Genomic DNA, 24397 nt, shown 5'->3' with positions numbered 1-24397 from the left:
TCGATGTGGTGACCCCTGTGACTCACTCACAAGGTCAGCACCACGCTAGCACATGGCCTGGTACCGGCGGGGCGCCGGTCAAAACGAGTGTCTTCCCATGGACACACACTTCTTCGACTACGGTGAGCGCATCCTTCGTTATCAATTTCTTCCGAGTTCATCATGCAGAGCGGCGTTTCTGGGACCACATAGGCCGCTCGAGAAGGAGGCTGGAGGATGGGCGACCCGCTAGCCCGTCAGCGCTCAGATTGTCGGGGCTCGGAAGGTTCGCTCAGGATGATGAAGACAGGTATGGCCGAGTCTCCCGTAACCGTATTCAGAAACACCACAGGTCGCCGATGTGTATACCGCATATTTGGTACGTAGCAACTCTCCAGTCGCACAATCCATAGTCGTCGACCGGATCCTGGTATTGTCGAAGTTTCATCGCCGAGAGACTCTCGGAGCACCTCCCGCATCGGAGATCCTGCGATTACCATCGGCTGGTGGCGAGATTCTCTACATATCTCAGACACCGTTCTCTTGCATGATACATGAGGAGAAGAGTCCCTGGGGGGCCTGTATATTGTCAGTGGCTCTCAGCGCTGCAGAAGTGCGGCCAGACCTCGCAGGAACTCGCAGATGGCACACGTTCTCGCACTCCTGGCTTCCGAGCGCTCCCAAGGGTGTCGGAATGTTTACGCAATCTTCTCAACTCGGCGGTGACATCTTCCACCTTCGACGACGGGATGCTACGCTGAGGGCATCATATTGCGGTGAGCCTTGTAATCGCCGCCCAGGGCGTTGTTCCTCCTGTTCGTCACTGATATGGCACATCCAGAATAGGGCAGTGCGCATCTTGGCAGAGCTCCACGGTCGGTCCTTCATAATGCTGTCGATGGCGGGGTTCGACCGCCCACGAAACCTGTCAGGGCTTCAGGATCAACCAAAATCACCGCTACCCCGTCCTCTACTATCCCTGGCTCTCCTATGGCGTCGCTGACGCTACCCGCGATGGACAACACGTACGGGGCTTGGCTCCTCGGATCGTATGCGTGCTTGCTGTGAGGAACTCTCTTACCGATCTCCGTTTGGTTCCTGCTAACTGGGAATTGTGGCGGCGGTACTGTGGCGGTTAGCTTACAGGGCACGATCTTCCACCAGACTTATAGGTACTTCAAGTTATATCCTAGGGACGCAACGTATCTGAAGATATGGGTACGTTCGCGTGTCGTTTCAAAGGGAATTAGCCTGACGATCTGAGATGATCCCGATCGCAGGTCATCGCGGTCAAGTACGTTTTCACACCGTCCAGTGGGCTCTAGACATAGAGGCCTCACAGAGCTTTAACTATAGCGTGATTGAATTGGTGATGACCGCGATGGTGATACATGCCGCGTCGGTACCCTCCCTTCCCATCCCTCGTTAATGTGAACTTCACACACCGCGCTTTACAGGTACTACTACATGGTGACGCATGCGTTTGATGTTCAAGTTCTCCTTGAAAAGCCTGTTTGGTACGTGACTTCGTACCGAAATTCTTGTATATTTGAGTCAATGCTAACGGCGGTGCGAACCCGGAAGGTCTGTCTCCGTGAGTTGCGACGTTCCCGAAACACGGCACCGAAGTAATATTGATATGCTCGACCGTATCCTGCAGTGGCTCGCCACCCCCGCTGTGAGTACTGCACATCACTCTGTGCCAATACTTCCGCACAATCCCTGAGACTTTTACCTAGACCTTGTCCGCGCTGATCGTAGAGATGTATGTCACACCAGATCGATCGTAGACCGCACCCTAAGTTGACGGTTCCATAGGTTTTTCGCCCGCCGTCTGTGGCTCGGTAAGTATCTTACATGCTTGCGTGCTAGAACTTCAATCCTGACCATAGTTAGTCGGTCCCCAGTTCAAGCCCGTAGTTATGTTGGCGGTGAGTTTGGTTAAGCAAAGCCGATGGATTGCTCTTACTCACAGGTCACCACCCATAGGTTCTCCTGAACCTTGGGTTCTTCGGTATGACTCAGAAAAGCTCATTGTGGAGATAGCTCTAACGCAATACTGGAACCATGTAGCATGCTTCCTCGGTAAGTTCAATACTTCTCATCGCAACAGACGCGCCGCCCTAACATAGATTTCCCTTATAGCCCAGTCCGTCTTGCTGTGTGTCCTCTTGTTTCATAACAGGGACTCCTCTCTGATAATCCCCACTCCAGATATGTTTCTGAAGATCCAGCGGCCTCCGTTCAGTATTCAGTAGGTTCACACCATTCTACGACGAATCAGAGTCTCACCACATGCGCACCGTTTTCTTGCAGTACCTGGCATCGGTCGCCGCAGGCCTCGTTGGAATTTCCGACATCATGGTGACAGCATCTCTTATCCATGTCCTGCACACAATGCGCACCGGAATTAGGCAGTATGTCGGTTCCTAGACGCACTGTGCATAATCTAACTGCCCCTAGGACGAATTCAAAGCTTGATTTATTGATCAAGTATGCTGTCAGCACAGGTATGTTTCCATCATCTGTCTTACCGAGCGCGCGGACTCTGACCCGTGCCGACATCGTAAAAGGGCTTCTCATCTGGTGAGGAACAGGTATCGTTCCCTCGAAACCCCGGATTGACCGAGTTCTGTTATAGCGTCTTCAATGTCCTCAACGTTGGCTTTGTGAGTGACACGTTTTCCCTGCGAAGACTTCGCTGATGTTGTTCCAGTCGGTCGCTTACCCGCACAACTGGATCTATGTTGGGATTTCTATCGCTATGACCAAGCGTGCGTTACCGTCTCTTTTTCATTCTACGCATCATGCTGATTCGTCTCTAGTATATGCCACCACTTTCCTTGTATCGTGAGTCATAGATCTTTCCAGTGCTGCAACATCTCCGAGTCGATAGCTTACGGACGTTGGATCCGGACATACAGACTCAACGCCCGACACTCGCTCATGAGCTCGGACGTACTCCGCCTGGAACAGAGCATGCTCTTTGTGAGCGATACTACCCAACCGAAGCGTACTACCGGGCTTGTATTCGCTGGACCTTCTACGTTGACGTCCGCGCCCACCTCAGCTTCTGGGAACGGGGACGAGGGGCCGATCATCGAGCTCAAGCCAATGCAGATCTCTGGGAGCGATTCGGAGACCGATGTGAAGCGTCCCTGGGGTCGCGGCGGAGACGACTCTGTATGAAGTACTTTGTCACTTGCGGTTTCCCATATGGCCATGTCGCGGTAATTTATTCGTCGGCGTTTTGCGCCTCTGGTCTGACCTTTGTACCTCTGCTTTTGTACTGCTGTACCTCATGAATCTAAAATGTGAACAGATGGGATTCTGTGGTGTATGTCGTGGAGATAGAGGAGTACTTCAAAGTTCAAGACACGCCGAAGTGACGATCGGATCAGATCGGCTACCGGTCCGGGCTACCGCATGCCACTTCGGAGGCGATGCGACTTTAAATTCACCTTGCCCCCCTCCTTCGCGCCATTATTATGGAGCGCGTTCTACTTCAGTTCATTGCACTCTACACTCTCCAGGTGCTCATAGCTGTCGCTTTTTAAACCACCCAAGCTCTCGGAGAGTCAATGGTAGACTATATAGTCTTCCTTGCAATCGCGAAGGGTCACGACTTCTCTTCCCTCGTCGTCCAAGAATCGAGGTCCTCAGCGTCTTTGGTTCCTATCCCACAGGTCCGATTGAAAGGAGTCACCCGGGAAGACGTCGAGAAGCCCGGATAACACCCTCATTTCCGGGCTTCCGTCCGAGACCACGATATGCCATTGCCTGCACGCAGGATACGCACGCAGGATACGCACGCAGGTATGCTTTGTCATTGCTCTTGACGTGTCGTGCCGGTAGAGCTTGCTCTGTAGCTTCCGCCGTTCAACATCCCCCCGTACATCTCCTGATTACGAGACGGTTCGAACACATCCCTTCTATCATGCGGCCTGTTGATGGGTGGTTGCTCTTCACAGGGGAGGGCGGTGTCTTGTTCCCACTCCGGAGTATCCCAAACGGCGGACTGACCGCGCGTTGTGGGAATACCCCTCTTTGTTCCTTCGCGAAGGGAGCGGAAGTTGGCAGCCTTCCCGGCGTCCCACAGAGTCTCCGAGTCCTGAAAAGCCTTTTCTACGGTGAGTCCGTCACTCAGTCATCTCCCGACCCCGTTCCACCCCGGAAAGACCTACTACCTCTTTCTCGTCTCGGGACTCCGTTGCAGCCATGAGTCTGTGGTACCTCGCCAAGGTTCCGGCCTTCGTCCTGATGTCCGTGGCCGAGAATTACGCGTTCCACCCGCCTACCAACCCGCCGCCCAAAGAGGTCGCTGACCGCGAGAAGTTCGGTTCAGCAGACATGATCACCAAGTTGACGGGCTGGTTCCCGGCAGTGGGCGCTGTGAGTTGCTCGATACCATAGTCACGTCGTTCTCTCATCTTACATATGACTTCGTTGCAGTTGGTGTCCTATTCTTTCCACTTTGCCGAATGCGCAGCCGTCATTGCTCACGAGTTTCCATCCGAGACTTCGAGCAAAGTTCTCTCCTTCCTGTTCAAGGACCCGTCTGCCGCAGACCGCCTCGTCATTGGGCGGACGTTCATTGCGGGGTTCCTGCTGCTCACCGTTGGTGGTGCGCTCCGGAAAGTCTGCTACGACACGCTGGGGAAGTTCTTCACCTACCAGCTCGCGATATTCAAGGACCACAAGCTCATCACATCTGGCCCTTACGGGGTCGTTCGTCACCCCGCTTACATCGCGTTCCTCATGGCGAATACGGGGTTTCTTACGATCCTCTACGCCCCGGGCTCGTACCTCTGGGAGAGCGGGTTGCTGGAGACGAGATGGATAGCCGCCTTTTTGGGAACGTTTGGACTCATGGCGGCGTCTTTGCTAGTTGTCACCGTGAGACGTGTTCCTCGAGAGGATGCGGTGATGAGGAAAGAGTTCGGGAAGGAATGGGAACAGTGGGCGAAAAGAACACCGTACAGGCTGATACCCTACCTGTACTGACGTCTTCATGCTTACCCTTCGCATTCAATGTGTTTGGAGCTCGTACTATTAGTCTTAGTTTCATGTACAGGATCTTAGACTTGGTGTACTGAAACCTCGCCGCAAGGACTTCTTGGGATTACTGCTGGCATTTACATAGACGCTCGTTTATTTGCATCTCCGCTCAAACATGCTGCATTGAAACAACTTCCGATGACTTTTTTAAATCGGCGACTGACGTACCCGACAGTACCCGACCTTGCCACGTCCTAGGCCGTCTAAACTCTACTTCAACTTACCTCTGAAACCGGTTCTCTTCTTCTTCTCTGGATGAACGAATCGTCTGGATGATTCTATCTTAGGGTCTACTTAGTTGTCTTCATCGCCACGACGTTCGCCCTGAAGAGACTGTACACTGAGCGCGCTCAGGTTGGTGAATCTACTTCGTGTGTTCAGCAACGTTGCTTGACCATCGGACACTACCGTGCAGGCTTGTCACACATGAGAGCGTAGCCCGCGCGTACGCATGCTGGGACTCGATACTAATGCAGGTCTGTTGGTCGCAGGAGCTCCTTTTACGCATCTCTCCCGCAATCAAATGTCGGCGCGCGACGAACCTCACCACCGGCGGAGAAGCAGCGATAGCCCATATCGGTTCCATCGGAATTGGCACGTCGCAAGAGCTACCTACGTACGACGTGTTCTGGCCGAATCCTCCAGAGTCTGCTTCCTCCTTCACTTCCTACACCGCGCCCACAATGCCTCATGGTCTCTGATGCACTCGGCCTTGTATAGCACCATGCCTGCGGCCGAATTGTTCTTCCGTTTGACAGGTTTGCCCGAAGATATAATGGAAATGCCCTTGGGCCATGCCATTTTCCTGGTTTTTTCCTCGCCGTCTGGAATTAGCGTCGTTTGCAGAGTAACAGGTACGTACGTCCATCTTTTCCGTGCCGCTTTTTGAAAAACGTAGTGATTTTGACGGACTGGAGTCTCCGTACTTAGAGGCGCATAAGTTTCCCGACCTCCGAGGACCAGTTCCGCCCCGTGGTCGACTTCTATTCAAGAAGCATGGGCGTGACGCCTTCCCTGCGCAGTGAGGACCAGCGGGGCGCGCTGACCACATGAGCGCAGCGCCGTCCCCTCATGCATCTTCCCAATCACCCCCTTTGTGTTTCCGCCCACATCTCGGTACGCCGTCTGCAGTGCGATAGTATTCTGATGGGGAGGTTACGCGCTGGCGACCGAATAATCCCGGAGCGGCTCTTCGTAGTCGTCTTCCCATGGACCCACAATTCCTTGCTCACGGTGCGCTCGTGTGCTATTGTGGTGAAATCGATCATCGATAATGTCTTCTGGTGTTATAAGGAGCACCCCAGCCTCGAGAGTACGGTGGAAAGGGAAAGGGGGGGGAGGGGGGCAGAGACGGTGCTCTACTGTTCAGTCATCGCGTCCGATCCATCGGGGAGACTCTTAGGATAGAGACGGAAGTATTTACCTCCGTCTCTGTGCTAAGGAACCCTCTGACGAATTGCTGCTGTTGACTACCAATGACCAATGCGAATATCAACATATTATCGTCATGACACGTCGTCTGAGCTGCTCAGACAAACACAGCCCGTCCGAGCCTCGCAATATGATCATCGCCCGAGCGGTTCCGTTGTCCAGCACGTTTGCGTCCTGACAGAAGTGTTGTTATATGTCTGATGCGAGCTGGGTTGGCACATGGAGAGCGATGCAGCTAGAAGCATATCCATTTTGACTTGTAGGCGCATGAATATGAGCGCATCTTTGGACAAGAGCCCGCTCACGCGTCCAAGCAGTGTAGGCCGACGTTGCGGCAGCCGCAGGCCGCACACCTTCTGCTCGTATCTCTCTCCCATCTTCTGAGTGTCATCGTGAGGTCTCGTTTGAGATGTTTCTTGGCTTCGACCGATGGTTCCTCTGAGACCAACTGGTCTTGAACACACAGAATCACCGCCCAGGAGCTTCGCGCGGCTGTCCCTCCTGTTCGGAACTAATATGGCGCGGAGCCGCCCACGCTGCTCGGTGAGCCTTCATTCCTTCATAATGGAGACGGCGGCTTGCTGACGACCCATCGCATTTGCAGGGATGGCTTCTCAAGCACCCAACGCCACCGTCACCCCGGCCGCTAGCCCTGCCTCATCCATGACTGCAGAACTACCGCGGATGGACGACATATATGGCGCGTTGCTTCTCGGGACTTTCGCATGTGTGCTGTGAGTTATGCCGTCACACACTCCGGAGTGGACGCTCATGCGGTGCGAACAGCCTGCAGGGCATGGTTTTTCATCAAACCTACCGATACTTCAAGCTCTATCCAAAGGACGCGACGTACCTCAAGTTATGGGTAAGTCACTGCTCCTACCTGACCTTGGCATCCCGTCTTATGCACTTCCGCCACAGGTCACGATTGTGAAGTCAGTACTGTCTGCCTGCTGTCATCACTGAGCCTCGTTGATCGCTCTTATAGTGTGATAGAGCTGGTAACTACAGCCATGTCTATGCATGCTTGGTAAGTGGCCTCTGGTACCCATCGTACCTCACTTCGATTGAAGTTGCTCTTCAGTTATTATTATATGGTATCGCATGCATTCGACCCCACGGTGTTGTTGAAAATCCCTGTCTGGTGAGTACTGCGAGATCGTAGCGCACTGCGACTCAGCACTGACACGTACCCACCCTCAGGTCTGTCACTGTAAGTTATATCGAGCCCTGAAATAGTTGTATTGTGCTGAAGGGTGGTGATTCTGTAGTGGCTACCCATTCCAGGCGTGAGTGCAGACACACTTTGCGTGGTCCGAACCACACTGAACATCCTGTCCAGAGTCTCGCTGCGGTCTCGGTCGAACTGTCAGTCGTCAATCAGACCTCACACTGCAGACTCTGACTGACGATATTCATGTTCGTAGGTTCTTCGCCCGTCGGCTCTGGCTTGGTACGCTTCGTTACCTACTTCAATGTTTAGGTGTTGCGGTATCACTGACTTCGCGAGTACAGTTGGTGCTCGGTTCAGACCCGTAGTTGTACTGGCGGTAGGTGTCTTCAGGTACTTGGTTAATGTCCTACTCACGAGCTGCCATAGATCCTGTTGAACCTCGGGTTTTTTTGTGAGTCGCAACACTACTTCAGCCCAGCTCTGTCGTTTCTTATCCGGGGTTATGCGTGGTGTTAGCATGTTTCACCGGTGAGCCATGGCTGTTCTCTGGAAGCCGAGGTTCATAAGCTCACTCTTTCGTATCTAGCTATGGCCGTACTCTCGTGCGTACGAGGCAGTTAGTGACGATTCACCATTTACTTATGATCATTCCCAGAGGGAGCGCCGCGGATCCTGCCGGCTTCCTACGGTACTCGGTGGGTGTTACTACTAGCAAGGATCGTTCTGTCGATTCTCACATCGAGACATCGTCGACAGTATCTGGCGTCGGTCGCTGCAGGCCTCATTGGGATCTCAGATGTGATGGTGACAGCATCCCTCATATACGTCCTCCATACACGGCGAACCGGTATCAAACAGTAAGTATTCCCGGGGCTAACTACCATCCCTATCCTCATCTGACACCTACTGTAGGACGAATTCGAAGATTGACTTATTGATCAAGTACGCTGTTAGCACTGGTACGCTTCACTGTGTCATTGGTCGTGGGGCACATGCTGATCGAATACGCATTCCTATCAGGACTGATCATTTGGTAAGGAGAATGTTCTACCAAGCCCCTGGTACCGCGCTCAAATCGACTCGTTCTCAGTGTCTTTAACGTCTTGAATGTCTCCTTCGTAAGCATGTGTCGAGTCGATCGCAGAACATCTACTGAGCATCGAACTTACAGTCCATCGCTCATCCGCATAACTGGATTTATGCTGGCATCTCTATTGCTATGACCAAGTGTGCGTATCTTCGTTCAAGCATTGGCGATGCGACTTGCATGACTGATAATGACTCATCGTCAGTATATGCAAACACGTTCCTTGTTTCGTAAGCGAACCATACCTCAACGTGTGCTTTGTTTAAGCTCACAGACCTCCCGATATAGACTCAATGCTCGTCACTCCCTGATAAGTTCCGACATCCTCCGGATGGAACAGACGACGGGCTTTGCGGATCCTACAAACGTCAACAGCCAGAACGCGTCGAAGTTCACCACTCACCTCGCATTCGCGACACCGTCCGCGGTCACATCCAACCCCTCCCATGCAGCTTATGGCGTTCATACGGCCACGGGTTCCGTCATCGAGCTCAAACACATGCCGACCTCTGGAAACGAGTCCGAGTTGGACATCCTGGAGTTCAAGCGGCCCCAAGGCCGCGGTGGAGGCTCGGACAGCTCGGTGTGAGTGGGCCTCTTCGACCCCGCCGTTACATGTGACTTGTTTCGTTCTGTCTCCCGAGTTGTCTTGATTGCTAAAGTGCGGATTGTATTTCGTGTCTCAAACTCCGGATCTACGGAGGCGCTGTATTGTTCATTCATCCGAGTTCGTTCATAACGAGGTGGCATACCTGCGCTTCAGATACAAGCTCGTCGTTACGACGAGCTTGTGTCCGAAGCAGTCGCTCATACCCTTGAGGTGTCATGTGTACACTCATCGCCTTGATGTATCCATGTTCCTCCCACTTGCTATAGTAGGATTTCGCTGTTTCATGAAGAGAGGGATATGCAAGAGCATGACTTCCAGGTGTTCTCTACGTAATACAATTATCTTTACTTCATCAGAATCCCTTGTACAGGGTGAACCGAATGTCGCCGTAACCAAACAATACAACACCGGAACACGATGTCCTAGTTGTAATGCTTCACCACGATCCCACTGACGAACTCCTCTTCGTTTCCGTCTTCTCTCTTCTTGAGGACGGTCTGTCCGTACGAACGCGTACGCCCCTTCCGCATCTCCTCCATTGTCGGAGCATCCTCGTCCGCGCAGCGGCGCTTGACACCCACGCGCTGTAAGACAGGGCTCTCCGTGTGCGGCACGAGCTTGACGTCGTCGTCGGAGAGGGCGAAATAGAACGTGCCGAGGCGCGGGTAGCCGCGCTGGTCGGTGGGAGGCTGGACGACACGGTGGATTGTGCCCTTGTAGAAGCCCCCAGTGAGCATCTCCATCGCGTCGCCGATGTTCACGACCTGTTGAGACGACGAGTAAGAGAGTGAAGATGGATAGAGTGGGAGATAAACGTACGAGAGCGTTGTCCATGTGCTTGACCCAGCGCCACTTCCCGTCGGGCGAGAGGATCTGGAGGGCAGTGACGGGCTGGCTCCAAAGGATGGTGATGGTGCCAAAATCTGCACGGACAGTGTCAGTGAATAAGGGCGGGAGAGACGAGAGTACGACAGCGAACCAGTGTGGCCTTTGAGCCAGACGTTCTTGCTGTTCTTCTCGTCCTCTTCAGAGCGCGGATAGCTGATACCATTTCTCGTCAGAAACGTCCGATGGCGCGCGACCCTGCGAATACTCACTACTTCATGAATCGAGCTGAACGGACAGTGAGCTGAGCGTATAGTAGGATAAGATGAGAACGCACCCCAAGTTTCTCCGGGAGCATCGAAGTTGTGAATATTGACGAAGGTCTCCTCGGGAAGCTCCATGCCACGCGCGAGCAGCCTATGCGGGAGTCAATCAGCTTGTCCCTCAGCAGAATAGTGCCACGCACCTCAAAATCGGGTGCAGAATGTTGTAATGATTATGTTCTGACCATGCGCGTATCTCGGGAAGGAATGGGCGAAGTGCCTTCGGATACTCCTGGCGGTCGTAGATACCATGGTGCACTGAAGGCATATCCTGCAGTTCAGTATTAGTGCAATCATAGAGGTGCGCCATACGTACTGTTGAAGTGCTCGATCTGGTCTCGGACGCCGTTGTCAATGTGCTGATAGACATAACGAAGGTGAGCCTTGAGATACTGAAACTTGGCTGACTTCGGGGCGTACCCAGTATTGGCGCAGCTTATATCCGCTGTACAATCCAGTCTCCTTGAAGTTACCAGCATACTGCTTCTTTTCCTCATCGGAAACCTGGGAGAATGCGACGTCTGCGATATCGAAGATGCGGTCGTTCTGTCAAAAGCGGTATCATGAACCTCCTGGAGAAAACAATGAAGAGCAGAAGGACATACCTGGGCCTGTGTGAGACCGTGGTTGACGATATACATGAAACCGTGCGTGTGCATAGCGTCGCGCGCGATGGGCGCGAGCTCCGCACGGCCTTCGGGGGTCGCCGCCTTGGAAATGTCGATGATAGGAAGGTCAGCCCATTCCACTGAAGGGTACTCAGTCCTCTATGCATAAGACTACGCTTAGCAATGTCAACGTACAGTCTTCCTTCGTCGGCGGTGCGGGGACGTAGTGAGGTGCGTATGGGACGGTCGTGGCCGGCATTGCGGTGAGGCGTGAGCACGAGATGAGTGTTGTCGTGGAAGTGGTCGTCCTTATACGACATTGACTCGTCTTCTCTTCGCGAAGCGCAACGTCCGACTTTGCTCGGCAGGACCTGATGATGACGGAGGTGGTGAGTGCATGAGAGCGTGAGCCTATTAATTGCCCCAAGCGGGGTCTGGTGACCTGTCGAAGTCGCCACCGGAGAACGTTAAGTATGAGAGCGCGGAGTCAGTCAAAGGGTATATACTTGCCTCATAGCCAGGGATTCCAGGCACTACACGCACTAGAACGTCGCTGCCGGGCGACCCCAGGCTGCGGCAGCTACACTTCGTAGGAGTATGCTGCTGCAATCGAAGAGCTTCCCCATATCGCGGAGCAGCGGAACTCCGCTGCTCAGTAAAGACGCGACCCTGCTAAACTCAGGTGATTCACGGCGGATTCGTTAAGTGGAGTGTTCGACAGTTTCAAGAATTACTCACCAGGTCCAACTTGAAGTTGTCACGTACTGACATATCCTGCCAGCTTGTGCATCATCGTGGACATCCGATGCTGGGACGGTAGCAAGACATGATTCGTAGTGTTGAACGGTCAAACGTTCACGTTGAACATTGCTTCGAACGAGCAGCTCCGAGTCAGCAGTTGCAGTGCGCAGGACCCCAAGAGACCCAGACCCCGTAGACCCTCTATAAGCGCAGGGCGGGCCGCTGGTCCGGGAGGGGGGGTTCTCCGCCCGAAGTCATACCAAAGATTCTGCAGCCTGAGTACTGTCACCTTGAGGCGTCGCGTTTTGAGGGCGAGCCTGACAAGAAAGCTATGGCATTAGGTCATTTCATTCGTTGTTGTACTATCAATTGCAAGTCGTTCAGCACCATGTTCCAGGCATTATGGGATCATCAAACAACAGGAACCACGCAAACCAAGAATTCATGGGTCGTCGCAGGAACTCGTAGCAGGAAACGTTGACATGCATCACTGGTAGGGGGAATACGGCGGCGGAAGGGAAGCTGTCCCAGCATCGCTGACCGCATCCTCTCCTTCGCCCTGGTGCGCACGTTCCACCCCTTCACCAGCAAGACGCACCCCTCCGTCCATCTCCACGAACCGGATAGTCCGCGGCGACGCGAGCGGCGCGCCGGCGCTCCCAGTGTCCGACATCTGCGTCGGTGTCGCGGAGCGCAAATCCGCCGATGAGATGTTCGTGCTGGTCGCGGCGGTGTCGCGCGCGTTCTTTCTGCTCCTACGTAGGTCCGCGAGGGAGCCAGAAGGACTCGAGCTTCGTGAGACGAGATACGGGATGGCACGGAGGCCCGATTCCATGTCGAGCGTGGGACTGGATGGACCGGAGTACGACGCAAAGCGCGTGTCTGTGGGAGAGCTCGTGTCTGTGACTGCTTTCGAGAGACGGTCCGTGGAGGCGAGGGTCGAGCAGATGCCCATGCTCGGGTAGTTCTCGTGCATGACGGCGGTCGTCGTATCGGAGAGCGCAGGACTCGCGACGGAGCGATCGAGATCGAAGTCTGCGAGTGCATCGGTTAATTGTGAGTTCGGGACTACTGAAGAGATGTATTGAGCGAACCTTTGTATACTCTAGCTTGTCGCCTCTGCCGCAGCACACACCACACCGCCCCAGCGATGGCTAAGACAGCTACGACTGCGACAGCTACTGCGATTCCTGCGATCGCACCCGGGCTGAGTCCGCGTTTAGTAGCAAAAAGGGGGGCTGGCGTGGTACTTGTCGCAATAGAGCTCGATGTAGTGGCAGGGGCAAATGGGGATTGGTTCGCAGAAGATGACGCATCGGGGAGACAGCTCGTGTCCGAACCTAGTCGAACAAGGTGATGACCACCGGCAAGACCAGACTCGGTACTGTCGATGACGTTGAACTGCACGTCCGTACCCGCGGTGAAGTTCGGTGTCCAGATAAGCCATTGCACCGTGATATTCAGAAAACGCTGATCGAGCGAGGGTTCTTGGCTCCCGTTGTCAGGACTAAATGGCTCGATGTCGAGACGGTATGGAGGAACTCCCCCCGTCCATGTCAGATTTGTGGGTGCACAAAGAGTCAGGTTCTGGGGTGTGTTGAAGACGAGAGGATCCTGGGCGCTCACTCCCCCTACGGCCAAGACGGCGCACAAGGCCGCTAAGAGGAACGATACGACCCCGGAATTCCGTGGTTCGAAAGACACAGGAGCAATTTTGGAACACCTTCTTGTCGTGCTGGACGTCACCGAGTCCCTCAACAACGTCCTGGTGCCTGGTGAATCGACGATGAATGCCACTGACGTCAGTACCAATACATTGCTCGACGACTCAGGGACGCACTCTGACTGGAAGAGCACGCGCTCTCCATGGAAACCATTAGATGGAGCCTTCGTGCGTGTACCTCTCCTTCTTTGATTGTAGCAGTGAGTCACGTCCGATCTGCTTGATGAACGCGATTTTGTGCCTATCGGGAACTTCGGGCTAGCGAGGAGAAGAGAGGGATAGATGACGCCTCAGAGGATATCCGACCAGTATCCAGAGGATGAGTATGAGGGCCTGACAGTCTGCCTGATTGTCAACAAGAGCCACAGACGCTCCCGGACAGCCTGCGAGGGAGCAGTGTGGGTTGATGTCCCCAGGAAAACTTCGTCCCGCGCCCAAGGTCCAAGTATCAAGGCATGGATGCGGATTCTGTCCGAAACGCGTCGGAGATTGAGAGTAGAGTTCGTCCACCTGCAGTGCCCGTGGTCAGCTGTACTCGCGGCATACGAGCCGGGCGGCGGATAAGAGGCCCAGACGGGAGCAGAGTTACCACCTTCTCACCTTCAATTCAGGCGGTAGAGGTTTGGGCGCACGCTGTCCATAATCATTGCAGTCGGACTTGTGTGTCGGGTACCACAGAGTATGCCGGTTATTGGTGTCGGTGTGCCTTGCAGGAGATGAGGCCTGAAGGCCTGATCATCCGCAACGGGATTGGCATCCGCAAACGTCCTTCGTGCCCGCGTGATGAACGACTACTTGAGGTCAACTTGAATTGTCCCAATAGATGGCTAGCATACAAGCGAGAGGGAACATGCACTAGCAGCGTGAGTAGAGCTGTTGAAAGTATGTAGCACGATTGCAAGTTTCCGAGAGTGGGGAGTTCCGGGGTCCTGGTGGTATTCCGGGTCTGTCCGATGGAACCAGGAGACTAGCGCCGTTTCTTCCCCTCAGCTGCGGCACGAAATAACCACCACCTCCCCGGCGGGGTGACGACTCATTTGATGAAACAATGCTCGCTCTGTCCATAGTTTTGGAGACCATCAGGCGCACAAAGAGCTGGAATCAACAATAACATGATACCATTCGGTGAGTGCACCTACCCGGAGTTCCGAAGACCTCACCGTGAGCTCACGAATCGCGAGTAGCAGCATCAACGCCCGGACTGCAGGGCATGCACATACAGTGAACAGAGCTCTGAATAGCGCAAGAAAGTTGACTAAATGACGTTCTCCCACGAGAAGCGGTCGAGGCTCCTCCGCGCTCGCGATGCCTCCACCGGATTGCGTGCTCGGTGCGCACTCAAGCCAAGAAGTGTCTTCGAACTCACACCCGTCTTATAAAGTACCGAAGCTTCTATCAAGCTGTCAAGACCCCCCTGAGAACGACCGGTATCCCTGAACCTTCTCGTAGACGCGACAGAGCCAGACAGTATGCCCGCCGCAACTCTGCCTCAAATTCCTCACTATGTTGCAGCACCTCCGACTACGGAAGAGTGTGCGTACTTCCATTTGCTGTCGTGTTGTAGCATACTGACAATAGAATATCTTCAGTGGAGTGGGCAGATCTACCCATCATCGACATATCGAAGGCGGCTACATCCGAGGGACGCGAAGCACTCGCCCCGCAAGTGCGCGATGCCATGCGGACTCATGGTTTCCTGTACATCATCAATCACGGATACACACAAGCACAGGTATGTTCCTCTCCTTGTGACCAATGCAAAGGACCAGCGCGAACTGTCGATATCCTCCACAGACCGATCGCATCTTCGACATCGCAGACGTCCCATTCGCTCAGGTTCCGGAGGACGAGAAGAAGCGTTTTGCAGGCGACATCAAGAAGACAGGATCCTACAGAGGGTACAAGTTGCGTCAATACTGGGTACGTTTTCCTGGTTCTGCTTTGGTGGTCTCGTATCCTGACATTCGTCAAGCACATCAACAACGGTGTGAAAGACCAACTCGAGCACTACAACCGTAGGTGTCACCTGGGTCTTGCATCGCTATGTTTACGGCGCTGACCAAGTCGTCTCCTTACAGTCCACCGGTCGATAAATGAGGTGCAGGAGCACCCGCAGGCATTACAGCCTCTGTTGCCTGAGCTGCGGGCCTTCGCGGAGCATAATCACTATGATGTCCTTCATCCTATCCTCAGGTGCGCCCTCTTGATTGTGTGGAATCGGGACACAGCTGATGGCACGACAGACTGCTTGCACTGGGACTGGAACTACCGGAAGACACGTTCGTGAAGACTCACGGCTTCAACGCCAAGGGGGAGACCTACGGTAAGGATCGAACCATAGTGATGACATGGAGAACTTACTGACGGATCTGGTCATCTATTCATCCACTCTGCAGTCCGCTTTATGAAGTAGTAAGTCAGATTCGACCATTCTCTTTGGGCGCACTTGACTTATGGGACGTTGGTACCTCTCCAGCTACCCTCGCACGGCCGAAGAAGAGTCGCTCACGAACAACGTCTGGCTCAAAGGCCACACCGACTTCGGCACAATCACCATCCTCTACTCACAACCCGTCTCTGCACTGCAGATACTCTCCCCTGATGGCAAATGGCGTTGGGTGCGCCACGTCCCGAACGCGCTCGTCGTCAACGCAGGGGACGGCATGGAGTTCCTTTCCGGAGGCTTCTACCGCGCGACGATCCATCGGGTTGTGCAGCCACCCGCGGACCAGCGCGGGCACACACGCGTCGGGGCGTTCTACTTCGCGATGACGGACGACGATGTGAAGCTTGCTCCGCTTAAGGAGAGCCCGGTGCTCCAGCGGGTCGGGATTGCGAGGCGGTTCGAGGACGAGGATGCGCCGACGACGGAGCAGTGGCGGCGGGGGCGGACGAGTGCGTATGGTCAATCTGAGCTGAAGAAGAAAGACGAGACCGTGGAGGAAGAGGTGATCAATGGGGTCGTCGTGAAGCACTACAACTGATGTTGCATATACTGTATCATACATACAATTCGCTGACCAAAAACTGCGCCATAGGTGGCCTATGATGATGCGTTTCGAAAACGGGGGAACAGGGCGAGGGCGTTCTCTCGGTAGATCTTCCTCCTATCCTCCTCACTCATCCGATACTCATCCAAGTGCTTCCCAAAGTACTTGATACCCTCTGTCGGGGCATATGGGAAGTCACTCCCAAACAGGATGCGATCAGGCCCCGCCCACGCGGTGAGCAGATCTAGCACATGCTTGTCCGTCGACAGCGCAGTATCGAAGTAGAAGCTCTTCGCATCCTCGACGATCTGAGCATGCGAACCCTTCTCGGGGTACACGATAGAGTACATCGCGAGCCGCCCCACCAAGTACGGCAGTGTCCCGCCCGCGTGCGACAGGATGATCTTGCAGCGCGGATGCACGCGCTTCACGCCCGTGACGATGAGGTCGGCCGCAGCACGGGTCGTCTCCTGCGGATAGTCCAGCATTGGGAGCGGCAGGGTCGGGTTCACCAGCTGCACGCTCGCACCCGAGGTTGGATGCACGAAGACGACTGCGGCGCGCGCGTCCAGCTCGGCCCAGATGGGGGCGAACGCAGGGTCGCCGAGGTACTGGTTCCCGCGCCCATACCGCGTGAAGAGCGTGACGCCGTCCGCGCCGAGCTCGTCGAGGGCGTAGCGCAGCTCTTCGAGCGCGGCGGAGGTGTCGAGGAGGCTGGGTAAGGCGGCGAAGAAGCCGATGCGGGGGTTAGAACGCGCGAGTGAGGCACCGTACTCGTTTATGGTGCGCGCGAGCTTGGCGGAGTCGGGGCCCTGGAGGATGTCAGGACCGGGAGCGGTGACGGAGAGGATGGCATGCGATGTCCCGAGGGTGTCCATCAGAGACTCGGAGGCGGAGAGAGACCACTGCGGTGTGGGCCAGCCTGACGGATCGCCTCCGGCGTCTGAGAGTGCTGTCGGTAAAGTGTCAGATGGTTAGATGGTTAGATGGTTAGAGAGACACGATGCGTGTGACGAACCTTGTCGATAGGCATCAGGAAGGTAGTGGTGGTGGACGTCAATCTTCAGAGGGAGTGAGCTCGCCATGACTGTTCTGCTATTCATCTGTTGAGTGCTCGTACTTATATATGTACTCATCAGATCGGACTAGCCCTCCTGCCATTGCGATTGGAGCCGTGACCCGGCCATCCTAGAATGCATTTGCTGAGTGGGAAGGACCTTGCATCCGATCCATGAAGTCACCTTGCTCGAATTTGGTGAATGGGCTGAGTCAGCACGCAGCTCCGAACATGTCTTCCTTCCGACTGGTACGGAGGCATGAGGGTAAGGGTTCCCCGGGGAGTGAAATTGTGAGCACTTGCGGTAATGACGAGTACATTCTGGCTCTCCGCAGAGTCGATGGATTGTCTCAGAAATGAGCATGCTTACGAGCGCAATGTCAGCTATCCGATCGCGGCGCAGTCACAGTTGTAGTGAGTTGCTGATATTGCAGATGGCGTAACCGTAGACCGGACAGAGCTCATGACTCACGGAGAATGTTCTAACTTCTGCTCCATAGTGGCTCAACCGCGTGGACAGCGACTGATGTCGCTCCTCCCGACCAGACTGTTACTAGGGTATCTGCGATATCTGCGAGACGTCAGTAGCATTTGGAGCGAAAATTAGGAAGACTGACCAGACTTCATCCTTTTCCTGGCTTTCGCCATTGCAGTCTGTCGCGAACTAACAAAATCTCGGTGATAGAGTTGCTATGGATCGTGCAAGAAGAGCAGATAAATTGAGCGTGTGAACATGAAGATCGTTTCAGGCAGCCAGATCACTGAGCGTCTCCGTTTAAGTTCCTCCAACGACCATCATCTCTCTCCGAGGAACCCGAGGAACCCAGTCTTGCAGATGTTAGTCCCTGATATGTGCATGAATGCTGCAGGAAGATATCAGGAAAGTCTCATGCTCCACCCAAATGAAACTTTCCAGGACTGCCCGATATTCACCGTTTCCTCATTGCACGACGTGAATGCTTATCGGTGTGTTCTGAGTGCTCGATGCGTGATCTACCTTCTTGACTAGATATTCTATTTCAGAATCACTCGCCATGCAGCCACCCAGGCTTCTTATACCCATGACAGTGGATCCTGGAAAACTTTGCCGCTGCACAACGTGGTGCTATCGCGCGTCCAATTGATGATGGGTCGTACGTGACTGTGTAGACATATAAGAACATTACAATCCCCAGGAGAGAGGCGTGCCGCCCCTCCGCGCGCTGGTGCGTATCCGTGGCGGTCCGAGGTATATACGAGGCAGAGCTGACAGGAGGTGTCAGGTGTGCTCTCCGCTTATTCCCTCTTCGCTACCATGAAGCTATTGGGCGTCCTCGCGACTGTTCTACCTGCAGTCCTTGGGGCGACTATATCTCCGCTGGATGCTCCATCAGCTCTTGGGACCCCTCACGTCGAGTTCAAGTCCAAGATCCTGAACGACACGGCGCTACGGTTCGTGCGGAATTCTGGGGTATGCGAGACGACACCGGGCGTGAACCAGCTCTCAGGTTACGTCGATGTCGGCACCAACATGTCAATGGTGAGAATGCTCATATCTACACTACTCTCCTCGCTTATGAGAGCTGTGTACAGTGGTTCTGGTTCTTCGAGGCACGACACGAGCCCGAGACTGCGCCGTTCACCCTCTGGCTGAATGGAGGACCTGGGTGCTCGTCCATGATCGGGCTCTTCCAAGGTGTGTCTATTCTATCCATATCATCTCGTTCGTGGCAGGTTACTGATCATTGCGTAGAGCATGGGCCCTGTCAGGTTAACCCAGATGGTCAGACAACAGTCCTCAACCCCTTCAGCTGGAACAACCTGAGCAACAGTGCGTCTCTCGGTCTCCTGTACTGCCTCACGCCCAGCGCTGACGGTCACGACCGCCCATGTAGTTATCTACATTGACCAGCCTATCGGGACAGGTTTCTCCTTCGGAACAGTCGACGTGAACAGCACGTTTGCAGCCTCGCCCGCGATATGGACAGCCTTCCAGCTCTTGTTTGAGAGTCAAGAGTTTGCGAAGTACCAGAGTCGGGAGTGCGTACCCTCTTAGGGTCACGTTTATCCTGGGCGCGGAATGCTCATCAGGTTACACAGGTTCATCTTCGCCACGGAGAGCTACGGCGGCCACTACGGGCCCGAGTTCGTCACATTCTTCGATGAGCAGAACGCGAAGATCTTGAACGGGACAATCCAAGGAGAACTCCTCAACGTCAGCGCTCTCATGATAAACAAGTACGTCATCCGCAGTACATACAAACTATCGCCTTGTGGCTGACCGCGGTCCGCAGCGGATGGTATGACCCGCTTATTCAGAATGAAGCTTATCTCGACTTCGCAACATTCGCGCCTGGATACGGACAGCTGCAGAGCGACGATGTGCTTGCTGCCATGAACAAGTCGTTCTTCGATGCGGGCGGGTGCCGCGATCAGGAGCTCGCGTGCTATGCTGCGGGCGAGACGGCGGAGAGCAATCAGATCTGCCGCCAGGCAGACAATTTCTGTGTACGTGTACCTACCGCTACCTCAAGCCCGCATGCCTGAACCTTCCCAGATCGACAACCTGTTCGCCCCAGCAGTAGGAGACCGCGACTCGGACGACCTCCGGCAGAACGCATCATCACCAAACCCCTTCCCACCCGAGTTCTACGTAGACTTCCTCCGAAACGCGACGATCATGCAGAAGATCGGCGCGCAGGCGCGGTACTCCGAGTGCTCGAACCCAGTTGGAAACCAGTTCAGCCGCACAGGGGACGACGCGCGGACGCTCCTCCCTCAGCTGGCGGCGCTTGCGAACGCGAGGATGAAGATCCTCATCTGGGCGGGCGACGCGGATATAAAGTGAGTATATCGTGCAGCTTACTCACCTGGTGAGTTGCTGAGGGATGCGCAGCTGCAACTGGTTGGGCGGACATGCGTCTGTCCTCGCGATGGACTGGTACGGCAACGAGACGCTGCACAGCACGCCGTTCACGAACATGACTATCAACGGGAGCGCTGTGGCGGCGATCCAGAATGTTGACAACTTCACTTTCGCGTAAGTCCCTTCTTGGCTGTTCCTAGCTGCGCCAGAGGTTGACTGCTGGTATGTTACAGGCGTGTATTCCAAGCGGGGCACGAGATTGTAAGTCATTCAAACGTCTTCTTTCGCCTGGAGTGCAGCACTGATCACAAGCTTCGTAGCCTGCCTTCCAACCTGCCGCTGCGTTTGAGATATTCTCTCAGATCATCCGCAAGGAGCAGTTGCACTCGGTACCGTGAGCATATCGACAGGCGGCACCCACGGCTATGGATGGCGAAAGTGAGGTCTCACTATATACATAGACTTCGAGGTGCCTCCTTCCCTTCCAGCGGCGACAATATAGAGTACAGATAGCGCATGTGACCTCGTGCTCAATAGGGAACCAACGTCGAGACCGAAGCCTCGCCACTGCCTGTGCTCATCGTTCCTGTTACATTGGCTTATCAAAGTTTTGTCAAAGGGAGTTCGGACCATTCGAGACACTCAGCGCTTTCAAGTCGCTTCCCATCATGCCGTCAGACCGATGATACCACGATCAACCTTCGCATATCTTGTCGTACACTACAATTCGAATTTGTAGCACTTGCCAGCTATGTACAAGTCAAGAAGTTTCACGCTATGGCGTTGAGACCAACTCTCAATGTTCGCCGCGGACGCATCCCGGACGCCTTCAAGGGGCATCTCTGAAGCCCATCAGGTACTGCATCATCTGGTATGCGGACTGAAGGAAAAGGCGTCAGTCAGCGCAACTTCACAGCTACGACCTAGGCCTGAGGCCTGAGGACTCACCCATGGAGAGAATTGGGGAATCCTGGAAGGCCACCGGTGCTCGGTCAGCACGTCTCAAGATGAAGTTGTGGCGTAACACCTACATGTGCCCACTGAGGCTGACCTCGTAGTAGGTCAAACCGCGTTCCTCGTGGACGGTCCCGAGGGCCCCAATGCCGTCGACGAGGAAGCTGTCTGCCTGAATGGGAGTCTGGAAGCCTTGCAGGCCGCCCCCTGTCAGAGATGATGGTAAGTACGATCGCCTCTGCCGGGATGCGCGATGGGACATACAGGTCATATTCTGGAGCACGATGCGCGCGCCCTCCGCGATGAGGTCGTAGTCTGCGAGACCATGGGCGATGACTGTGCGAGCGCTCTTCTCTATGACGTTCGGGAGGACAGTGAACGCAGGGGGGAGCGAGGAGTCCCCGTTCGGGAACACGGGACTGTCGCTACATGCTCCCCAGTTGGCGTCCTCAGGAGCGTGTATCGCTTTCTTGACGTCCGTACGGTTGAAGTAAATCGGGGATTGCGGCCGGAACGTGTCGCCTGCAGGATAGCCCAAGATATCCCAGAGAATCGGCCACTTTGAAGGTGCAATGTCAGGAAGACAATCATGAATCATGGGATACTCGACCACAACGTACGTTATCAAAGATCCGGTAGTAATTGAAGCCGGGGTTGACGAGGACAGACGCATTCAGGATCATCTCCCAAACGTTGCAGCCTTCGTCGTACTCTGTACTGTTTCCGGGAAGAGGGAGAGGACCTTTGGGAGGATACGTCATGTACGTGTTGACGTAGTTGGCGTATCCGCATCGCGCAGCCACAGCATCGATCTGTGCCATGAAGGTTCGGCTGGGAGGCATCAGTAGGTAGTAGGTAAGCCTACTCAGGTAGGGGGGTAGACTCACTTGAGGGAGAAGACTGGATCGTACTTGTGCACGAAGGCGACTGCGGGGATTTGCTGCTGAGCAACGTACCATCCCAGAACGGCTGTCCAAATACAGTGAATCATTCAACAGAGCGTACGATGCAGAGACTATATTACTCACGGTCCGCAATGAAGATGCCTTGAAGCTCGAGAGCCAGCTCGTCGGGATTCTCGTAGATGTAGTTTGCGAGGTCTGTCACCCTGTGAGTATGGGGCTCCTCACATTCACAATTCAGTCGAGTACTCACATGGAACGTACATGCCTGCGTACTGTCCGCTGCGTTAGTGCTAGTAGGCCAAGAAACAGTTGCGTAATTCCTCACACTTTCACCGGACAAGTAGAGCTTCTTGCCTTCGAGCTCCGAGAATATCTCGAGGAACTGCTTCATGAAGCCCACAATTTGCTCGGCGATGTCATCCTCGTTCTGAGCAGCGCGGGTTCCGATACTCATCAGAACGGGAATGCAATATAGACAGACTACGAGGAACTTCACCTCAGCTGTCGGCTCGCCTTGTGAGAAACCGGTACCAATCGGCTGTTCAAGGTAGAGTACGCTGGACAGGTTTGTCCAGCTGTACTCATTCTGTGTCGGATGGGCCGTGCCCCACGCCCACTGGAACGGCTAGATGAAGGGGAGAGTCAGCAAATCATGTGAGCATCGAGATCGCGCTCACCCCGTTCTCCTGCGAGAGACCTTCGAGAGAGGAGCAGCCTGGACCGCCGTTCGTCCTGAATGCCACGCCGAATCAGCTTGACAGAAATTGATGTAGAATGCAGAGCACGCACCAGAAGATGAGGTCATCGAAGCTGCCTTGCGGACCGGGCGGGAAGAACCAGAAGAACAGCTGGCGGTACGTAAATAATATATTCGAGTTCCGGGGGCACCCTCACAGTGGCGTCTGCGGGAGAATGTGGCGCACCTTCCGCGTCTCATTTGTGTTGTTACTGATAGGAAGGAGCCCTGCCCAACTGTCGCCGATGTCCCAGTCGACGTCGGGAATGGTCGAACCGTTGACCCAAAACTCTGCGAAGTGCGTCATGAGACTGGTAAGCAAGGTTTAGGGGAGCATAAGATGAATGGAATCGTACCGGAAGCGCGCGGGTTTTTGAACGTAATGTTCTTCTGGATCTTCGCCCCAGTGCCCTCGCCGCTGAGTGGGCGAGGGCGGTTCACGGGGAACTGCGCCGCAATCTGAGCCTTCCTGGTACGCAGCTCAGCCGGGGAGTTCGCCTGAACGCCGACAAGCACCAGAGATACAATCGACAAGAGAGTGCGCAAGAACATCCTGTACGAGTTGGAGGAGAAGGGCGGTGTCAATGGATGGGCCGCTGCACTATGTCAGGTCAGCGTACTGATTTTAAGTGCAGGATTGTGGCCACAATTTACGTACCCTCGGGTCGCTGTTTGGGCATTCTCTTCGCAAGCTCGGACAATGTTTCAGAACGTGCGTTCACTGTGCTGACACTGTTGAGAAGCCAGAAGGGCTAGGAGTCAGGAGGTCGTAAGCATGTCCCCCATAGAATGTCTGAAGCTCCATGCAGAGCCCTGCAAGGCTACTTCCATGCCATTCCATGGTGAGCGACGCGTCTCGGAACCCGCACGAGCCGCCTGTAGCGAGGCGTGGCGTCATGACGCCAATGTGACCTCGGAGTCGGTGAGCGCGGGGGGTCTTGAGTCGAACTAGAACGTCAAAGGAATGAGTATGGATGATGTTGTTCTGATGGCTGCATCGAGGTGTGGATCAGCCATTGACACGACAGGGCTCGGAAGCAGGCATACATACATGCAGATGTCATTATGCTGTATATGTTGTCTGCTTGAGATGCAAATGAGTATTTCACGGCGTTTATTAAGTCTCAGGTTTCAGGGACATCCGTCGTCCCTCCGTAGGCTTGTCCAATCGTCTGCCTACGAGGTACAAGGGTCGCAGGCAGATCGTGGAGAAATGGACCCACGAGCCGCGGCGCCACGTCACACCACAAGTACTTGCGAGAGTGCTACGACAGCATGCTTTAGGCTGCAAAGAACCAAGCTGAAGGAAGTGTTCGGATTCTCAGCCCATGTTTGCGGTGGCAGTATGTAG

General features: G+C 54.5%; 11 protein-coding genes across 11 annotated transcripts; 7 read left to right on the top strand and 4 right to left on the bottom strand.

Moving 5' to 3' along the window:
* The first annotated feature begins 296 nt into the window (after nt 1-296).
* On the top strand, nt 297-999 carry L226DRAFT_533920 (uncharacterized protein). Its single transcript, XM_067680564.1, has 2 exons — nt 297-755; nt 821-999. The coding sequence occupies exons 1-2, from the start codon at nt 527-529 to the stop codon at nt 823-825; spliced, it is 234 nt and encodes a 77-aa protein (XP_067536416.1). The 5' UTR covers nt 297-526; the 3' UTR covers nt 826-999.
* Nucleotides 712-3305, top strand: L226DRAFT_533919 (uncharacterized protein). Its single transcript, XM_067680563.1, has 23 exons — nt 712-755; nt 821-854; nt 912-1043; nt 1119-1197; nt 1260-1273; nt 1336-1377; nt 1437-1496; nt 1564-1573; nt 1640-1657; nt 1719-1744; nt 1798-1823; nt 1876-1910; nt 1969-1993; nt 2053-2064; nt 2125-2140; nt 2194-2233; nt 2296-2396; nt 2443-2489; nt 2553-2565; nt 2621-2648; nt 2696-2753; nt 2805-2829; nt 2904-3305. The coding sequence occupies exons 3-23, from the start codon at nt 970-972 to the stop codon at nt 3166-3168; spliced, it is 1014 nt and encodes a 337-aa protein (XP_067536415.1). The 5' UTR covers nt 712-755; nt 821-854; nt 912-969; the 3' UTR covers nt 3169-3305.
* Nucleotides 3306-4197: 892 nt separating this feature from the next.
* Nucleotides 4198-4983, top strand: L226DRAFT_460934 (uncharacterized protein; the record flags this gene model as incomplete). Its single annotated transcript, XM_067675624.1, has 2 exons — nt 4198-4371; nt 4432-4983. The coding sequence occupies 2 exons, from the start codon at nt 4198-4200 to the stop codon at nt 4981-4983; spliced, it is 726 nt and encodes a 241-aa protein (XP_067536414.1).
* Nucleotides 4984-5445: 462 nt separating this feature from the next.
* L226DRAFT_390281 (uncharacterized protein) lies at nt 5446-6017 on the top strand. The gene has a single exon (XM_067674479.1). It carries the CDS (start codon nt 5489-5491, stop codon nt 5924-5926), a length of 438 nt encoding a protein of 145 aa, XP_067536413.1. The 5' UTR covers nt 5446-5488; the 3' UTR covers nt 5927-6017.
* An 842-nt stretch (nt 6018-6859) lies between these two features.
* L226DRAFT_559744 (uncharacterized protein) lies at nt 6860-9450 on the top strand. The gene is made up of 22 exons (XM_067683319.1): nt 6860-7011; nt 7073-7202; nt 7255-7333; nt 7390-7403; nt 7457-7498; nt 7553-7612; nt 7672-7681; nt 7740-7757; nt 7811-7836; nt 7896-7921; nt 7984-8018; nt 8069-8093; nt 8159-8170; nt 8229-8244; nt 8298-8337; nt 8399-8499; nt 8555-8601; nt 8663-8675; nt 8733-8760; nt 8814-8871; nt 8935-8959; nt 9018-9450. Exons 2-22 carry the CDS (start codon nt 7075-7077, stop codon nt 9316-9318), a joined length of 1104 nt encoding a protein of 367 aa, XP_067536412.1. The 5' UTR covers nt 6860-7011; nt 7073-7074; the 3' UTR covers nt 9319-9450.
* Nucleotides 9451-9761: 311 nt separating this feature from the next.
* On the bottom strand, nt 9762-11354 carry L226DRAFT_461329 (Clavaminate synthase-like protein; the record flags this gene model as incomplete). The annotated part of the gene is made up of 10 exons (XM_067675642.1): nt 9762-10103; nt 10159-10262; nt 10319-10380; nt 10437-10452; nt 10502-10581; nt 10631-10745; nt 10804-10846; nt 10908-11033; nt 11093-11235; nt 11291-11354. 10 exons carry the CDS (start codon nt 11352-11354, stop codon nt 9762-9764), a joined length of 1095 nt encoding a protein of 364 aa, XP_067536411.1.
* Nucleotides 11355-12250: 896 nt separating this feature from the next.
* L226DRAFT_390183 (uncharacterized protein) lies at nt 12251-13953 on the bottom strand. The gene is made up of 3 exons (XM_067674478.1): nt 13677-13953; nt 12931-13608; nt 12251-12871 (listed from the first exon to the last, which is right to left on the bottom strand). The coding sequence occupies exons 1-3, from the start codon at nt 13711-13713 to the stop codon at nt 12324-12326; spliced, it is 1263 nt and encodes a 420-aa protein (XP_067536410.1). The 5' UTR covers nt 13714-13953; the 3' UTR covers nt 12251-12323.
* An 832-nt stretch (nt 13954-14785) lies between these two features.
* On the top strand, nt 14786-16604 carry L226DRAFT_533913 (Clavaminate synthase-like protein). The gene is made up of 8 exons (XM_067680562.1): nt 14786-15092; nt 15149-15291; nt 15354-15479; nt 15532-15574; nt 15638-15752; nt 15803-15882; nt 15956-15971; nt 16036-16604. The coding sequence occupies exons 1-8, from the start codon at nt 15029-15031 to the stop codon at nt 16541-16543; spliced, it is 1095 nt and encodes a 364-aa protein (XP_067536409.1). The 5' UTR covers nt 14786-15028; the 3' UTR covers nt 16544-16604.
* L226DRAFT_461280 (2-amino-3-carboxymuconate-6-semialdehyde decarboxylase) lies at nt 16603-17634 on the bottom strand (the record flags this gene model as incomplete). Its single annotated transcript, XM_067675639.1, has 2 exons — nt 16603-17501; nt 17568-17634. 2 exons carry the CDS (start codon nt 17632-17634, stop codon nt 16603-16605), a joined length of 966 nt encoding a protein of 321 aa, XP_067536408.1.
* Nucleotides 17635-18432: 798 nt separating this feature from the next.
* On the top strand, nt 18433-21124 carry L226DRAFT_484822 (alpha/beta-hydrolase). Its single transcript, XM_067677075.1, has 12 exons — nt 18433-18572; nt 18630-18811; nt 18869-19125; nt 19179-19281; nt 19339-19416; nt 19481-19625; nt 19686-19823; nt 19880-20093; nt 20143-20429; nt 20482-20625; nt 20685-20712; nt 20772-21124. Exons 3-12 carry the CDS (start codon nt 18901-18903, stop codon nt 20847-20849), a joined length of 1440 nt encoding a protein of 479 aa, XP_067536407.1. The 5' UTR covers nt 18433-18572; nt 18630-18811; nt 18869-18900; the 3' UTR covers nt 20850-21124.
* Nucleotides 21125-21195: 71 nt separating this feature from the next.
* Nucleotides 21196-23598, bottom strand: L226DRAFT_506494 (alpha/beta-hydrolase; the record flags this gene model as incomplete). The annotated part of the gene is made up of 14 exons (XM_067678082.1): nt 21196-21331; nt 21400-21421; nt 21483-21612; nt 21670-21964; nt 22026-22236; nt 22293-22374; nt 22434-22505; nt 22561-22582; nt 22636-22737; nt 22807-22935; nt 22988-23042; nt 23100-23158; nt 23234-23337; nt 23403-23598. 14 exons carry the CDS (start codon nt 23596-23598, stop codon nt 21281-21283), a joined length of 1530 nt encoding a protein of 509 aa, XP_067536406.1. The 3' UTR covers nt 21196-21280.
* Between the last annotated feature and the right edge of the window lie 799 nt (nt 23599-24397).

Source organism: Lentinus tigrinus, assembly GCF_003813185.1.
Source record: "Lentinus tigrinus ALCF2SS1-7 unplaced genomic scaffold L226scaffold_9, whole genome shotgun sequence".
Classification (NCBI taxonomy): Eukaryota; Fungi; Basidiomycota; class Agaricomycetes; order Polyporales; family Polyporaceae; genus Lentinus; species Lentinus tigrinus.
This window is presented reverse-complemented; position numbering and strand designations above follow the sequence as displayed.

What these genes read in the sequence shown, in the direction of transcription:
- L226DRAFT_484822 (XM_067677075.1), top strand. Translation starts at nt 18,901, where the DNA reads ATGAAGCTATTGGGCGTCCTCGCGACTGTTCTACCTGCAGTCCTTGGG. An exon ending in GCGAAGTACCAGAGTCGGGA is followed by an intron (nt 19,626 to 19,685) that starts GTGCGTACCCTC and finishes CAGGTTACACAG; the next exon opens with GTTCATCTTCGCCACGGAGA. An exon ending in GTTGACAACTTCACTTTCGC is followed by an intron (nt 20,626 to 20,684) that starts GTAAGTCCCTTC and finishes GGTATGTTACAG; the next exon opens with GCGTGTATTCCAAGCGGGGC.
- L226DRAFT_533920 (XM_067680564.1), top strand. Translation starts at nt 527, where the DNA reads ATGATACATGAGGAGAAGAGTCCCTGGGGGGCCTGTATATTGTCAGTG.
- L226DRAFT_390183 (XM_067674478.1), bottom strand. Translation starts at nt 13,713, where the DNA reads ATGGTTTCCATGGAGAGCGCGTGCTCTTCCAGTCAGA. An exon ending in CGCGTGCTCTTCCAGTCAGA is followed by an intron (nt 13,609 to 13,676) that starts GTGCGTCCCTGA and finishes TCGATTCACCAG; the next exon opens with GCACCAGGACGTTGTTGAGG. An exon ending in ACAAGCTAGAGTATACAAAG is followed by an intron (nt 12,872 to 12,930) that starts GTTCGCTCAATA and finishes ATGCACTCGCAG; the next exon opens with ACTTCGATCTCGATCGCTCC.
- L226DRAFT_533919 (XM_067680563.1), top strand. Translation starts at nt 970, where the DNA reads ATGGCGTCGCTGACGCTACCCGCGATGGACAACACGTACGGGGCTTGG. An exon ending in GGATCGTATGCGTGCTTGCT is followed by an intron (nt 1,044 to 1,118) that starts GTGAGGAACTCT and finishes TGTGGCGGTTAG; the next exon opens with CTTACAGGGCACGATCTTCC. An exon ending in AGCCCGTAGTTATGTTGGCG is followed by an intron (nt 1,911 to 1,968) that starts GTGAGTTTGGTT and finishes CACCACCCATAG; the next exon opens with GTTCTCCTGAACCTTGGGTT.
- L226DRAFT_533913 (XM_067680562.1), top strand. Translation starts at nt 15,029, where the DNA reads ATGCCCGCCGCAACTCTGCCTCAAATTCCTCACTATGTTGCAGCACCT. An exon ending in ACCTCCGACTACGGAAGAGT is followed by an intron (nt 15,093 to 15,148) that starts GTGCGTACTTCC and finishes GAATATCTTCAG; the next exon opens with TGGAGTGGGCAGATCTACCC. An exon ending in CCAACTCGAGCACTACAACC is followed by an intron (nt 15,575 to 15,637) that starts GTAGGTGTCACC and finishes GTCTCCTTACAG; the next exon opens with TCCACCGGTCGATAAATGAG.
- L226DRAFT_559744 (XM_067683319.1), top strand. Translation starts at nt 7,075, where the DNA reads ATGGCTTCTCAAGCACCCAACGCCACCGTCACCCCGGCCGCTAGCCCT. An exon ending in GCTGCGGTCTCGGTCGAACT is followed by an intron (nt 7,837 to 7,895) that starts GTCAGTCGTCAA and finishes TCATGTTCGTAG; the next exon opens with GTTCTTCGCCCGTCGGCTCT. An exon ending in CGCCCGTCGGCTCTGGCTTG is followed by an intron (nt 7,922 to 7,983) that starts GTACGCTTCGTT and finishes TCGCGAGTACAG; the next exon opens with TTGGTGCTCGGTTCAGACCC.
- L226DRAFT_390281 (XM_067674479.1), top strand. Translation starts at nt 5,489, where the DNA reads ATGCTGGGACTCGATACTAATGCAGGTCTGTTGGTCGCAGGAGCTCCT.